The following is a 15,975-nucleotide window of genomic DNA, read 5'->3' on the forward strand; positions in this document are numbered from 1 at the left end:
CCCCACCATTTCCCAACACCTTTCCATGAGCCCATGCCCACTCAACACAATGTGACTTTCAGCCTCACCGCCTGCAAAGGAGCTCCTCGTGGCTGCACCATCCCCATGTGATAACATCACAACGTGAGTACTGAGACGTACGCCCTGCCATGTGCTGCAGTAAGCAAAACCAGCGTCCTATGGACAAATCAAAGTGGCACCACTGAAAAAGGAAAAACAGTCAATAAACAACAGTGTTCCCATCCAACTCCAGACAAACCATGAGAGGCACTGCGCTGATGGCTCGGTGCTTAGTACTGATTTGTGTGTTTCGATCCCATGTTTGCATTTACAGCCGAAATCCTTCTGAGCTCAGATTTCCTCACTCCCGGATGCATTCCCTTGCACTGACCACACATCGGTACGGCACTGCCGGCCCTCCCAGCACCTCCCACCACTGCCCGTGTTGTCCCAGCAGGTTCAGGGCAGTGGGTGCCGGTGGGGCTGCAGTGGTCGGAGTGCTGGTTCCATCAGGGGGGCAGGGACAGCCCTTCTGACACCTTTCACAAGGAAGAAGCCTCTAAAATCATACCTTTGTTAAACACTACGTTAAACGTCAGAGGAAGAAGCAGCAGCATTCAGCACCGTGTTCTGCATAGGGAAAAAAGCTCCAGCTCTTCAAGTAGTATTCAAGCGATGCATTCTTTCCTTCCCTAAAGGATACACTGAGGGCGACTTGAAACAAAAGCAGAGATAGAAATCCAGCTCTGCTCCCATGGGCAGAACCAGGACCAGCACGGAGAGGTGACGGAGCGGAGCCGGGCAGTGCTGTGCTCACAGCCCACAGCTGCCCCTGGGAAGCACTCGTGGGTGGGCACAGCCCTGAACAGACGCATTCAGTGTGTAAGCCCGTGTGTGCTTTACAGCACACTTCACATGCTGTCTCTGGGCCTTGGGGTACCATGGAGGTGATAAAACACGAAGAGCGCTGGGCTGGCGGTGTACAGGCTTGCAAGGAGCAGAGCTCCTCCTGGACCACAGGAACAGTGCTGAGATGAACCGCTGTTAGAAAGCTGGAACCAAACAGACAGCAGCACCGGTCAGGTGAGGGAATATCCCCACCTCCAACATTAAAGGCTGAGCAGCAGAAAGCTGCCAGCAGTACAGCCCTGTTCCATTCTGTGTGTTATGGGATGTGAGGCAACAGCCCACAGATGTCCTTTCCAAAGCCTGTGCCCAGGTACACACACAGGGAATGCATTTGGCTGCCACAACAAAACTGACTTTTTGTTTTGTTTTGTTTTTTTCCAGATTGTACCAGTAAGGACAGGTGAGATGTCCCTACAGGAGCACATCTCCATGCAGCTGCAATGTCCCCATACTGCTCAGCCACCACCGGCACATCTCCTCCCAGCACAGGAGCAGCCGGGGAGCCGAGCTCTGTTTGTGAATGATCAGTGCGCACCTGCACAGTTCTCAGGAGCAGCCCTGGTGGCGCCTCAGGAGCTGTGCACAAAGCTGGGGTCCCTCACTCAGACCCAACACTTCCCACACTCACCGCCCCGACTCCGCTGTGCCTGACAGATGGGCACAGAGCAGAGTGCTGCTCCCGTCCCAGCGCCGAGCACTGCGCTGCACAGGGCTCCTTGTTGGCACCCACGCTGCTCTCTGCAAGGAACATTTATTTTTAGGCTGCTGACCGCCATTGAGACGTGCTTGGACTGCTTTCAGCCTGACTCACCGCGGAGCCGCTGTGCTCCTGTGGCCAAGTTCTGTCCCCACCCAAAGTGGAGGAAAAAAGGAACAAAATAAAACGCAAAGACCTGGGCTGGGCCCAAGGCCTCGAGAGTGCCCCTGCCCCGCCGCGTCCTGCTCTGCTGTGCGGGGCACTGGGACCTGGCAGCACGGCTCTCACTGCTGGGACGGCAGCTTAGGGCAGGCAACAGCTGCAAGTGGGCACAGCTCTGAGTTATCTGGAAAGAGAGCAATAGTGGAACAGAATTTAAATACTCAAACACTTGGAAGCTAAAGCGGCCTCTTGGCCTCAGTCCCATCAGAGCAGCAGGGCCAAGCCGCTGCCAAGGGACCGCCGGGCTCTGGGCTGGTGCAGGGAGTCAGGATTTGGTGCTTTGCTTTCCCTGAGCTGCTCCCCTCACCGAGAGGCACAGGGCTGTCCGTCCTGCAGCACAGCAGCAGCACAGCACCCAGCTCCTCTCCATGGTCTTTAGCTCTGAGCCTACCGTGGCGTCCACGCTCCTGGCCAGCTCCTCGCCCCGTTCCTGTGGCTCTGTGGGAGCTGCAGAGCGGAGCTGCTGCCTGATGCCTCCCCTCTGTGGTGGTTTGCAGGGGGTCATCAGGCAGAACCAGCTCCCTGTTGCTCTTCTTCTCTTCCAGTGCTGTGAGCACAAGGGCCAGGAGGCCCATAACTGCACGTTCTGCTCTCAGAAATAATCGCCTGAAGTTAAGCAAACCTCTACTTGCATCTTAAAGCTAGATTTGGCAAGGAGCAGCAGGAATAAGGAGATGCATCATTTTTGTTTTTACTTGAAAATTTCCTCAGTGCATCACCGGTGTTCTGCAGCCAGGTCTGAAGGCACAAAGAAAGCTGCCTGCACACAGTGCAGCTCATGCAAGCCCTGCCTGGCCCACTGCCCAGCCCTGCTCCCTCCTCCTGGCCTCGGTCACAGGGGGAAGCAGCCACCCTCCCAGCCTTTCTGCCAGCTGAGTCTGTCCACCTCTTTGCATACCTCCTTTGGTGCACATCCTTGGTGCCAGCCCAAACAGGCAGGAGATGTAAATGGGCGCAGCTATTGATGCCAAAATGTAAACCCCCAGGAGCTGTAGTTCAGGCAAGGAAGTCACATATGCAAAGGCGGCTCTGCATGGAGCCCGCAGCACCCAGCTCCAGTGTGTTTCCCTTGGGCTTGGGTCTGGTCTGGCACCAACTGGCAGATCACTGATCACAAAAGACGTTTGACAACAACATTTCCTACTGAGAAATGTCACAGTGATATTTTATTTGCAATCTCAACAGAGTACAGCATACCCTATGCTGGGTGTGGTGTCGGGCTGCCCACTGCCAGCTGACCCTACCTCTGTCCTGCTGGAAACAAATCGGCAACAGGCACTTTCAGTGACACACTCAGCTCCTGTGTGTTCTGTTGCCTGCACAAAGCTACCTAAAGAATAAAGCAGTGCATGCTGCTGATGCTCTCCCACACAGCTTTCCCCCAGTTCCAGTGCCAGAGCTCTCCCCGGCAGTTCATTTGTCCGTGCTTTTCAGCCTGCCCAAAACCTGCACTACTTTTGCCATCAGCATCTCTCGGAAGTTGTCCCCCATGAGGAAGTAGAACACGGGGTTGATGGCACTGTTGAGGAAGGCGATGGGCCGGGTGACGATGTAGGCAGTGTTGATGGCGCTCTGGGTGCACATGGACACGTTGAGGGCTGGGATGCGGGAGGCGAGGCGGACGTTGCGCATCACATGGTATGGGGTGAAGAGCAGCGAGAAGGTGGTGACAGCCAGCACCACCAGGGTGAGCGGCCTCTCAAGAGCCAGGACAGAGCTGCTCCTCTCCTTCCAGGTCTTCAGGAAAAGCAGCATCTTCACATAGAAGAAGCACATTACGGCAAGGGGGATGAGGAACCCAAAAAGCGTCAGGAGCAGACTGTAGATGAGGCTTTTCCCTGGGTCCCCAGAACTCGCGTAGTCGAGGCATGTGAAGTTATTGGCTGGCGACACTGTCTCCAGGAAGAAGGTCAGCGGCAACAGCTCCAGGATCACCAGGACCCAGACAGCAATGCACACAATGAAGGCTGTCTTCCTCTTCTGCAGCGCATGATCTCTGAAAGGGTATCTCATGAGCATGTACCGGTCGATGCTGATGACGGTAAGGAAGAGGATGCTGGTGTACAGGTTGACGTGCAGCAGGAACCTGTTGCTGTGGCACAGGATGCTCGAACTTATCCATCGGCCTTGGGAGTAGCTGCTCACTAGGACCGGTAAAGTGCACAGGAACAGCAAATCTGACAGTGACAAGTTGAACAGGTAAATATTGCCACTTTTCCACTCCTTCAGGCAGAAGATATAACCAAGCACAACAACGCTGTTCCCAATGGCACCCAAAGCGAACTCCAGGCTATACATGGTGGAGAGGTAACCCTTCTGCAGGGCTCTTCCCACCTCCTGGCAGACGTCTGTGCCATTCACAGCCTGCAAAGGCAGAGTGAAAAAGCAAGTCAGCACAATCCGTCATATTGCTGTTGTAGTATTGTTGCTGTAATAGATCAACATGGCATGCTGCTTCCTTCCAGCCCAGGTAGCAAGTAGGAGCATGAAGATCACACCTTGTTTGCACAAGGTTTCTGCTCTCAGCTGCTGGCAGGGTCAGCGAGGAGCAAACACCCAGGAGAGCACGCAGCCAGGAGCGCCCTGCAGCGCGGCCGGCTGCTGACAGCCCGCAGGCAGCCCTCAGCTCCCTTACACAACTTCCACCCACGCTGCCCTCTCAGCACAGCATCGGTCCCTTCCCCGAAGGATGAGCTCAGCAACACGGCTGCACTGACGGCATTTCTCAGAACTCTTTAAGAACTTATCAGATTGCGCTTACTGAATGGACGGAGCCATTCATGGCGTGTTCAAGTTTCTGCCGGCACCCCAGCAGCAGGGTGGCACAGAAGTGGTGCAGGTGGAGCACATCCCCCCGCTCCTGCACATTCTGAGGTAGGAGTGCTGAGCAGCGTGGTGGGGAGGAGCGAGCACTTTGGGGAGCTGCACCTCACAGGAGGTTGCCTGGGGATAAACCTTGCTTTTGTCCTGGGGGTTCGGATAAGTAAATGCTTTTGTTTCAAAGCAATCAAGCAGAGGCACAGGTGCTCAGCCCTCTTCCTCAGGGAAACATCCACCTGCTGCTGAGCATCCCCAGGGGCACTAAGCGCCAGTGAGAGCAAAGTGGTCAGAGTGCAGGGGAAGATTGAGTGTTAGGGAAGTAGAACGTGGGTTACAACTGATATCAAGTTAAGGTTCAGCTCTGAGAGGACATCAATGTGACTGCCACAAAGTCTGCAACAGAATGGATAAGGACACAATTTCTCAGAGCTGCTCTGGTGCCCGAAGCACGTTACTCTGACAGTGGGGATCTCGGAGCAAAGTGACACCCTATGCTCTGCAGGCAGCTCATGAGACAGAACAGGCACACATAGCTCCCCACAGCCATACACAGCCGTACCCACTCTTCCCTGTGTGCCCCAGAGCTCCTCAGAGCCCTCAGGACCTGGAGCTGTTGGGGTCAGAGCAGCACCAGGCACACCTGGGTCCTGGCTGCTGGGGTCCTGCAGAGCAGCAGTGACACCAACACTTCAAGTACAAATAACAACTAGCAAGCTTCTGCATTGGCAGACACGTTGATACAAGCAGCAGAAGCAGAGGGGCTGCTGGCTCGCAGTGGATGAGGCCATGCAGGAGCTCCCCGCGGAGCAGGAAGGGGCACAACACGCAGCTCTGCACGCAGCTCCCCATGCAGGGGCACAGAGTGCAGCTTACCATGCTGGGGCTGCTCCCTCGACGAGTTCACTCCAACCATCACTCAGTGGAACTCCTCCAATTGCCAGAACTCAGCACACTGCTGATGCTTTATCCTCGTTTGCATGTGATGCAGACGTTGATGAGTCATGCGGAGGCGCGATCTGTGTGGCTGCACAGCACCAGGAAGGTGCCCCAAGTTTGTACAGGACCAGCAAGAGGCAGAGAAGTTCCCCCCTCTGCTGTGGGCTGCCCTGGGTACAGCACAGTGACCCAGCCAGAATAGCTCCAGCACAAGCAGCACCTGCCAAATTCACAGTGCTGCTGTGCAGCCAGCACCACCAACAAGTGATAGGATGGGATGGATGGAGCCAGTTACAAAGTTCATAGGGGTTCCATTTCGCTCAGAATTCCTCTTCCAGGCCTGCTTATCTGCTACACCAGCTAGTGGGGCAGCTCAGGGGCTCTGCCGCAGGCAGCAGTAACAGCCCTGAGCTGTGCAGCAGTGCCACATGCCCGCTCACACAGCCAGCAGCAATGCTCCACATCCACTCCATACCCAGAGTGCCGGCTCCAGCTGTTGGAAGACAGCTGCCAACACCGGAGAAACATCTTTCTCTTTGCATCACTATCATGATATGGGCCATAAAAAATTCAAAACAGAATGGAAGGGGCAGCAAAGAAACCTATCACATGATGGGTCAACCCATCAGTGACGACTCACCAGTCATCACTCATGGCCAATGGAGGCAGCCTGCAGCAGATGAGGTGCTGTGGGATGAACGGAGGTTTACCACAGAAGCTGACCGTAAGGGAGCAGCCAACGTGAGACCCCTGCAGTGGTAATCCAGCAGGCAGATGTGCCCACCCAGCCGCTCGCTGGAGCAGACCTCATAGATTTTGATGACAGGAGAAGACCATTGCTTTTTCAGCCTATAGCAAATAGGAATATGTATAGAATATTGACAGCTCAGAGGAAAGAGGGAAGTGGGGAGCAACACACTTGATAGAGCCTTTCCTTTAGAATCATAGAATTGCTCAGGTTGGAAAAGGCCTTATAGATCAAGTCCAACTACAGCCTTACCTACTACCTTCTGGATCTGTCTCCAACTCCGCTGATATATTGGCCACAAGAGGTTTAGAGCTCTTCAGAACATCGAGGACAACTTCTGTTAAAAAAAAAAAAAAAAAGCATCAGAAAAAATGAACACATTTGGAATGCATAGAATGCCTTCACCTGCAGTGCCACTGCAGCCCCTGAAGGCACTGCTGAATGCCTCCCCCTGTGCTGGGCCACCACCTGAAGAGAGCTGCAGTCTCTAAACACATTGGGAAATGATAGGCCAAAAGTGCTCTTTTTTCCTCAAAGTACTACACACATCCACCTTCTGTGTGAGGTCACAGAACGATTTGTACTGAAAGGGATCTTAGATCTCATCCAGTTCAGGGACACCTTCCAGCAGAGCAGGTTGCTCACAGCCCTCTCCAGCCTGAATGCCTCCAGGGAGGGGGTACCCACAGTGACTAAATCTTGGATGGTTCATTTATTTAGAAACTGATGCCACAAGTCTCTGTTGCTCTTTTCCATCATAGTAGGCCTTATGAAACACAGCCACAGACCTCTTCATTCTGTGCTTTGCTGTAAGTTGTGAGATATTCGTATTTTGTTAAGAAAAAATTGCATGAAACAACCAAGAAGGCATCCAAGGAAAACATCACCAGCATCTCTAGCACCTGGAAACAGCACCAGAGGGGCGGAGTGCCAGGTGTGTAGGGACATGCTTCCATTGCACTCAAACAGACCCACGTTTCTCTGACAGAGCTTCCAACATGGGCAATGAGGAAATTCAGTGACACAACACTGCCACAAGGCTCGTAATCGTGGGGTATCTGGGTAACTGGTAAGCTTTACCTTTCCTCTGCTGAAAGGCAGGAGATTTATTTTCCAAAAACCCTGTGCTTGGGAAAGATGCATTGAAATGAGCAGGCTGATACATGGCAGAGGTCAGACTTTTTTTTTTTAAGGCCAGTTGGTCACCCAGTCGGCTGCCTCAATACAAACCTTGTCATAGAGAAGCCACCACCAGCAATTCAAAGAGCAACCTGCCCCGCTGAGCGCAGCACTGCGCTGTGCGGATGGATGTGTGCGGATGCATGCAGGGTGTGCTGTCCTGCAGGCAAGCTCCTGGAGCGTTGCTTCCAAAAGCTTCACCGTACTGCTCCCCATAATTCAAAGCAAGTCTTCAAAGCCTGACGTGCCTCTGGCTGGAGCAGGCTCAGCCATCAGTCAGGGCTGTGCTTTTAAACTCCTGCGGTTCTTTAGCATCCTGCAGGCTTTGAGGAAGACAGTCAGGCACATTTGTCATCATTAAGGACCCTTTAGTTGGTGTATATTATACTGAGGCCTATCAAATGAGTCATACATAGTGGAGGGCTCATTGTGGATGTGTTTGCATTTGGCTCAGTCACTGGGGTTGGCTGCGAGCAGAGCCCCCAAAGCAGGGGGGTTGGCCCCCACCCAGATGCTCCGTGGGAGCGTGGAGCAGGGCAGAGGCCCCCAGGAAACAAATACCAGGAGAATGATCAGTGGGCACGGGGCTCATAAGAGAGAGCAGCTGGGCACAGCAGCGCACCCACAGAGCACCTGTTGCTGTAAGGCACAGCAGCCCCACCTGCTCCTACCTTTGCTGCAAAAAATGGATTGAACAACACACGTTTACCTTTCCCTTTTCAGCACCAGGTTTACCTGTGTCCCAGGATAAATGTGACTCATTCCTTCTCTGCCCTAATCCCCGGGCCGAGCCGAACAGAAGTGCAGATAAAACCCAAATCCCTCCACTCCCATGTTTCCCTATGTGCAATTCTGCTTTTATGAGAGGAGCACATGAACAAGCCTGAAGTGTTATGACTGCATGTGGAATGCTGTTTGCATAACGGGTTTTGATAATGCACGTCCTGTACAACAGCCCCCCAAGTACTTTGCCATCTGTAATTTGGAATTGCATCAATTATGTCCAGGATGCGAAAAAAAGGGAAGTCGTGAAATTGTTTCAACCATTCAATTTGACTTTGTTCTCTGCAGGAATAGGTCTTAACAATGCACGCTTCAAAAACTCCGTCACAGCCATCCTCCATGCCCCGAGCCGCACAAACCTTTTCCCACTTGCCTATCCAGGAAGGCTGGATCTATGTGCAAAAGCTATTTCCCTGGAGAGACGAGCACTCCTCCCACTGAGCAGCACCCAGCTGCAGGAGCGGGGTGAGAGCCGCTGCCCTCTGCCAGCAGCAGGGCTGGGGATGGATGGATGCTCACTGCCGGCTCCCAGCACTGATGGCTCGGTAGGCACGAAGCACCTCAAGAACTGCCTTTCATTTTGCCTGGCTTCATTCCTCAGTTCAGTGAGCGTGGAGGAAGTGCAGGAAGGCATAAACATCTCAAAGAAAAAGACATTTTAAAATTGTTAAGCAGTTAACATATTCACAATATAAGCTTAATGTTTTCAAACGCTTATCTCAGGTTAACGGGCCAGGAGTACTGCACAGACTCATCCCTTCTCAGCACATTTCTCATGACCCTAAATTTAGTCCTGGTCCTCTGTGGCAGTTACGTGTGTTATGAAGTTCACTTGTCCTCTGTCACCCACATATTCCGTTTATTGAAAAAGAATAACATTGCATTAGAATCAGAAAAGTTTTTCATATTCAATGTAAGACAAAAATACAGCAACCCTGACATAATTCCATCGAAACGCCTGCATACACACATGGAAAAAACAGCATTTGTGCAGTAGCTTTTGTGCAAAAGAAACAGGATGCTGCAAGTTCGTTGGTGGTGTTTTGCAACCCCCTTCAGAGCAACAGCCCACCAACGTACGAGCTCACCACTCAAGTTTAGGGACTCACGTTTAATATAGAGAGCACTTCTAGATAGAACATTCATTCAAAACAGTGCTGAACTCTTTCCTCTTCAAATCTATAATGTTGCCTAGTTTTATTCTTAAAAACTGCGCAGCAGTGATAGGGATAACAAGAACATGACACTTAGTAAGCAGAACATAACTGCAGAGCAGTGCTGTTCTAAGAGCAGGACCTTTGCACCCTTCCCTTATCTGATGGGCACCCAGTGCTGTTCAGTTACACTACTTCCTTCTATTACAGAGCCTAATGGAGGCAATTACTGAGTAAGATGGGTGCACGTTTTTAGTATTTGCACCATCTCGCAGCCATCCCCTTCAGTCTCGTGGTGCTCACCTGGAGTGTGCTCCAGGGCTGGCAGCAGGGATGCAGTGGGCAGATCCCACTGCTGCCACTCACGCTGGGTCTGCCCACTGCTCCTCCGCTGCTTGCGGTGCACCTGATACAAGGGGTAGGAAGTGAGCAGACACAAGCAGCAGCTGTGTGAAACGGTGATGGCACATGCTGACACAAGCCCATTGCTGTGACACAGCAGTGGGATGGGATGAAAAGCTGCCCAGCTGAGCCCTACGCTTTGCCAGGCAGGCTGCAATGGGAGCACTGCCCACCAAGCCCAGGCAGCTGCACAGTGGGGACCAGGCACAGCCTGAGGGGGGTCGGCCAAGAAAGAGGCCCTCAGGCAGTGCCTGGATCCTAAGCTCAGAAGGCAGCACCAAAAAAGCACACGTTGGATCAAGGTGGTTTTCCTGGTGGAGATGACAAGAAACGCTGCTATGCAGACACCTCAAGGCAGCACAGAATACAGCAATCACACCCAAAGCACGCAGACCCCATTCTCCCGCACACAGCTCAGCTGCACCCAGCTACGAGCCAGATGTGTTGCAGCACCCCTCTCTGGCTACAGATGCTCCTCCAGCCACTGCAAGTAGCCGCCCATCAGCCTGTGCCCCACGGCCATGTCAGCCGGGCTGGTGACAAATGTCAGCGCCCCGTGGAAGCCGTCCTCAGCGTGCTCGTGTGTGACGGGAACGCCCGCCGCCCTGAGGCGCGAGGCGTACATGAACCCATCGTCCCGCAGCACGTCGTGCTGGCAGGTGAGGATGTAGGTGGGGGGCAGCCCCCGCAGCCGTGCCTCTGCTGCCAGCAGTGGGGCTGCCCGCGGGTCCAGGAACCCCGGGTACTTCTCTGCCAGCGCGGGGCTCCCAAACGCCGGGCCGGTGTAAACGTGGCCCTTCTTCAGCCTGTCGGGCAGCAAGGTGCTCCAGTTCACAAACTGAAACAAGTGGCCCCATTGGGCCGGGACGTGGCGGTTGGAGGTCATCGCTTCCCTGAGAGATGGATCGGAAGTAAAATATTCGCTCCAGAACCTGATCATGAGCGACTTGGACAGAATGGGCATGTCTGCATTTTGTTGATAAGATGGCAGATTCAGATCAAGAATTTGAAGAGCAGGATAAACCAAAGCTTGGGCCTTCAGCTTGTTTGTGACTTCAGAGTCCTCCAGCAGCTGTAGATAAAGGAAATAAGTGCAAAGTCAGTGAAAAAGTGTTGGTTCTCTCATACCAACAGGAAATCTTAAAAGTAAAGAATTAACTACTTCTTTTCATACTTCTTCCTCACACTCCTCAGTGCCCGTGGCGGATCCATGACCTTCCCAACCAAGCACAGCTTCCTACTGACTTAATTGAATAACCCGCAGTAAGCACAAGAGGCACTTCAAGATTGATCAAAGGGCGCTAACAATTAGTCTTGTTGCTTTTATTTTGCTGTCACTGAGAATGATGGGAGTCAAACTGATGAAATTCCCTTTTCAAACACCTTCCCTACAACAGAAAAAAATTGCTTCAGGATGTTTCGATCCCTTTCAGTTAAAAGGCTGAAGCAAACTTGCTTAATCAGAACATGAAGGACCTCCTGCACGACAGCCTGCTCGCACCAACCACGCAGACATAGGTGTGCTGTTCTCCGTGCAGCCTCTTCTAAACCTCCCTGAAATCACAGGCAGTAGCACTGTGTTGGAAAGCCATCCGTGTACCTTCTGTGCCACAGCCGCTGCCAGGTTGCCGCCGGCGCTGTCCCCTGCGACGCAGACCCGCGTTGGGTCAACACGGTACTGGGAGAGCACCCTGCTCTGCAGGAAGAACTTGGATGCTGAATACACATCCTCAAACTGAACTGGAAAGTGGTATTTGGGTGCCAGCCTGTAACTGTCGGAGAGGAGCAGAGGGACGTTATTCAGTACTGCAGAGCTGAGGAGCGCCTTTCATCCCATCCTCGCTCTTTTCCATGAAAATACACGCATGGATATGCGGCGTTGTGTTTTCTCTGTCTAGAACATCCAAGATGTTCTTATCCCACAGTTGACTCCTTAAAATACCGTATCTGATAAAAACAACAGCAATCTGCCTTTTTGCTTCTACAGATTCTCTGTGCCTGCAGCGGTGGCGGGACTGTCCATCCAGGAGGCTCAGACATGGTGTTACCCACCCAGTGCCACAAAGCAGAGCCTGAAATAACCACCACTCAGCACCCACTGCTGCACCTTGACAGCTTTTTATTATGAATACTTCAAACTAGAAAAAAAGTATAATATAAATACATTGTAAAATTGAACTGAAATCCACTCATTTATTTCAAATGCTCATTAATCTAGAAGGAACATTTCTTACTTGACTGATACCACGACAGCATTTAATTGGCTTGAAGTCCTTCTTGCCAGAAAGTCATAGGCTTTCATGCCTGAAATGAAAGGAGTCACTGAAAATCCATTTCAATACACATTGGAGAACAAATTCATCTACAGCTGCATGTTCCTCATGGCAGAAGCTTTCAGGTGATTGCAGCAGCACCATCAGGCTGTGTGCCCATGGGGTTATCTCAGAGCATAATCTGGGCAAGAGATCCAGCTGTCACTTGAATGCTATCAAATAGAATTAAATACGAAAAAAATTACAGTACTTTCCAAGCACTACAAAATGCAACATCCAGGAGGCTCAGCTCTCATGGCAGAGAGAAATGGAAACAAGAAGCGCAGCAAGGTCAGCTCAAGCTCTCGGCATCACACATGCATTCACACTGAAACGAAAGAGTTTGCCTGAGAAAAAGAGCTTGGCTCACCCTCCCCAGAAACAAGCAGCCAACCAGTGAGCTGAGCTATGGATTGGTTGGGGAGAACTTCAGCCACATCTACAGGACTTTGATGCCAGTCTGGGTGATGGCCAATGATGATCGTTTGCGTCCTTTTATGTAAAGCACTGAAACTGAGCAAAGCGAAGCAAAGGACTTGCTGTAGGGGAGAGCGTGACTGGGCTTGAGAGGAAAATATGAATAGTTCACACAGAATAATAATAGCAAAAGCATAGCAGCAATTAAACCATTTTAGAAAACCCTGCTGAAATCAACAAGGAAGAATACCAAGCGTGAGATGAGCACTGACAGCACAGTAGTAACCAAAATCAAAGAAACACGCTTACCTTCCTAGAAACACATCCATGAGAATGAAGGATGTGGTAATAAATGACTTCTGATATTGCAAAACTCCATAAAATCAACTCCAGGGATTAACAACTATCCCACGCTCTCCCTGGAGCAAGAGGTACGAGGAGCTTCCACAAACCTTCACTCGCCGCATCCCCATTCGGTTTCTGTTTCTTTCTGTCCCCGTGTGGAATTTTTTCCCCCCTTACTGAGCCACTCCTCAGTTTTGCTTCCTTCTGTAAGACCCCCTAACCGTGCCCACAGCTGCAGATAACACACCGTAACAAAGGCTGGCCATTGGAGCAGCCCTTCATGCCACTCCTCACCAAGTCCTGCTGAAATGCAGTCCCTGATCCTCTGCTGTGACTCCCCGTGGGACATTGAGACCTGCAGTGCAAACTCTGGCACTGACAGGAGAGCTCACCTGCATCTCCAACGCAAAATCCTCCGCCATGGAAGTAGAGCACTGCCCTCCGCAGCCCCTCTGTTGGCTTTTTGGGCAGGAAGAGGCGGACGGCAACACCGCTGAACTCCGTGTCCGTCACAGTCACGTTCTCATCTGAGGTCGGTGCCATGTACTCAGTGGCCGAGAGGAGCATCAGGACATCCATGTAGTTCGCCAGCCCCAGCCACTCAGCAGCCTCACCCTAGAGCCCAGGAGCAGCAGAAGTGACATTTTACACACAGCTGCAGTGGCTCCCTGAGCTCACATTCCACAAAGCCGCCCGATGCCACACATGGCTCCAAAGCTGCTGCTGAACACACTGCTGGCTCAGGGGGGTTCCCATCACCAGCACATTTCATTACCAACAGAACTGATGTGCTAAATGCATTAGGCATGGATTTTTCCCTGTTTCTTCTGCTTCTGACAAAAAAACCCAAACCAAACCAAAACAAAAAAAACGCAGATTGTCCCTATATGAGCAGCCTTACAGCAACCAATAGCTTCATATTTGAAAATGATATTGAAAGGGTACAAAATCATACACAAGAAATAGTAGCTTTCATTCTATATACAAATACCTGCTTAAGCCAGCCCACACCCTGGGGAGTAATGAAGAATTCCTGCAATACTAGCAGGAAACGGGGTAAATGCAGAAACTTGGAAGAGGCAGCAGCAGAACAGGACAGAATTTTCTGGCCCAGCTTTGGGCTCACCACCACACTGCCAAGCCCAGCCCAGTGCCCGTGCCAGTAGCATGCAGGCTGCTCGCAAACACTGGCCAAGCAAGACTGGAAGCCTGTCCCACAGCTCCTCAAAGACTCCCTCCTATTTATTTCTACGGCAGCTACAGCCAAGCAGAAAGATGCCCTCAACACACAGATCCCCTCCTCCCCAGGCCTTTCATCTCTGACCTTGTTTTCAAACTGAGCCCATCTGTCTGCAGCCCTGCTGGGTGCCGAGCACAGCCAGGCTCAGACCAGCACCACCTGGTACATGCATTACAGGTGGGAAGTGCAGCACCTCTGTCCGTGTGCTGCATGGGCTCAAGAGTTACTCAGATGAAATAGCTGCATTACATGACTGAAACAAGGCAGAAGCTGAGAACATAGCATGTTAAAACTAGCATGGAACAACACGCTGACTGACAGCACAGTCCTTCTTGCTGTGTAACCATGGACAGGCTGCGATGCCACCTCCTCCCCAGACTGCAGCTCACAGCTCTGTGCTGCTCGGCCTGGTAGCACTTTTCGGTAGGCAAGATTGCAGGTAGTTCAGTATGAAAATATGGTTTGAGTTCATGCCATACCACTGTCATCCCTACAGCCAGCACGGTTTGTTTTAGGCCTATGCTGTCAGCAGACTTCCACAAAACCAGAGAGGTAACAGCACTTCAGCAGTGCAGTTTTCCTCTCGCTGGCATACCCTGGAATGCTGCTCAGTACAGGGGCTCTGTGAGCCAGGAAAAGTTTAAGGAGCAGAGCTTCAGCTGCAAAGGATCAAAGAGCAAAACAAACCTGTTTGTGCTTATGCAAGTTCACACTACATATCAGACTTCACATTAATCTACGTTTTTCCATGAGAGCACAATTAAACCTTTTCTACCAGTTTCTTTATTGTTATGGTTGCACTAAGCTCAGCACTCAATTCCAGATACTACTGCCCTTCACTAAGTGCATTGCCATATATTACCTGCAAGCATCACACACAAATATTGCCATATATCTATCGCCACAGAGCACCACTACCACCCCCTCCCCACAACACTACACCCACCCAGGCCCACAGCATCACAGCACCAAACTCACCATGTGCCCAAGTGTCCTGAGCACTGCCGACGTCAGCATTAGCTTCCAGGGCTGCTCGATGTTCTCGGGGATGGGGCTGTAGATGTAATACGCCATGAGGGTGAAGGCGATGCAGAGGCAGAACAGTTTTGCTCCCATGTTTGCCACCAGTGTTTTGCTCAGGACCGATCACATAAGTGCTCTCACCGACTTTCAGCAGCTAGCAAAACAGATAGGGCAAAGTTAATCCCATGTTGTGTTTGGATCCCGCCCAGGGGGTGAGCTCTCCTCTAATCACTCTGCTCAGAGGTTACCCTGCCACGTCCCTGCTCTGAGCGTTCAGGCACTTGGAGCATGCAGAGTCAGCACTTCAGCTCCCGACTGCACATCGCACACTGCAGTTGCCCACTTCTTGGCATCTGCAATGAGAACCAGCAGGAGGGCTCACGGGGAGAGAGGCAGTTGAAATACAAGGAATGGGATGTGGCCTGGGAACATTTGCAGTGGCTGCTGCAAAGTGACAAACAAAAAAGCAGAGGAGCTCTGAACATTCAGGAACTATCAGCTTCCCCACTGTATGTGTTTGAACAGATCCCAGCTTGCAGCAGAACCAAACATCAGATAAAATTTGCACATGTGCATTGTTGTTTTCAAACTCCACTCCCTGCACCGACAGAAGCACACCCACTATCGTGTACTAACACACCAAATCCATTGTGCAACAGCAGCTGTGCCAGCAAGCAGTTTGACTTCTGGTTAATATTTGAAAGCCTGGATTTTAATTGCTGCTCTAGAAGATTTCTATCCATCTCCAGAGACAGCCACTTCTGCACGGAATGAACCAAGAAATAAAA

General features: G+C 51.6%; 2 protein-coding genes across 3 annotated transcripts; both read right to left on the bottom strand.

Annotated features, from left to right (window-relative positions):
• Positions 1-2,964: 2,964 nt before the first annotated feature.
• On the bottom strand, positions 2,965-8,995 carry SUCNR1 (succinate receptor 1). 2 transcript variants are annotated; one of them, XM_085233346.1, is made up of 3 exons: positions 6,585-8,995; positions 5,522-6,433; positions 2,965-4,192 (listed from the first exon to the last, which is right to left on the bottom strand). In XM_085233346.1, exons 2-3 carry the CDS (start codon positions 5,522-5,524, stop codon positions 3,242-3,244), a joined length of 954 nt encoding a protein of 317 aa, XP_085089472.1. In that variant the 5' UTR covers positions 5,525-6,433; positions 6,585-8,995; the 3' UTR covers positions 2,965-3,241. The 2 variants fall into 2 exon arrangements, with proteins under 2 accessions (XP_085089472.1, XP_085089474.1); XM_085233348.1 differs by lacking the exon at positions 6,585-8,995 and having other exon boundaries at positions 5,522-6,562.
• A 141-nt stretch (positions 8,996-9,136) lies between these two features.
• LOC100548100 (arylacetamide deacetylase) lies at positions 9,137-15,630 on the bottom strand. The gene is made up of 6 exons (XM_003209279.5): positions 15,436-15,630; positions 15,143-15,341; positions 13,317-13,539; positions 12,085-12,154; positions 11,451-11,622; positions 9,137-10,922 (listed from the first exon to the last, which is right to left on the bottom strand). Exons 2-6 carry the CDS (start codon positions 15,278-15,280, stop codon positions 10,314-10,316), a joined length of 1,212 nt encoding a protein of 403 aa, XP_003209327.2. The 5' UTR covers positions 15,281-15,341; positions 15,436-15,630; the 3' UTR covers positions 9,137-10,313.
• Between the last annotated feature and the right edge of the window lie 345 nt (positions 15,631-15,975).

The sequence above is a fragment of the Meleagris gallopavo genome, chromosome 11 (assembly GCF_905368555.1).
Source record: "Meleagris gallopavo chromosome 11, MGAL_WU_HG_1.1, whole genome shotgun sequence".
Classification (NCBI taxonomy): domain Eukaryota; kingdom Metazoa; phylum Chordata; class Aves; order Galliformes; family Phasianidae; genus Meleagris; species Meleagris gallopavo.

Excerpts from the sequence above, each read along its gene's own strand:
- LOC100548100 (XM_003209279.5), bottom strand. The coding sequence starts at position 15,280 with ATGGGAGCAAAACTGTTCTGCCTCTGCATCGCCTTCACCCTCATGGCG. Across the intron at positions 13,540-15,142 it reads TCAGGACACTTGGGCACATG|GGTGAGGCTGCTGAGTGGCT; the intron begins GTGAGTTTGGTG and ends CCTGGGCTCTAG. Across the intron at positions 11,623-12,084 it reads GCTGTCGTGGTATCAGTCAA|TTACAGGCTGGCACCCAAAT; the intron begins GTAAGAAATGTT and ends CCTCTCCGACAG.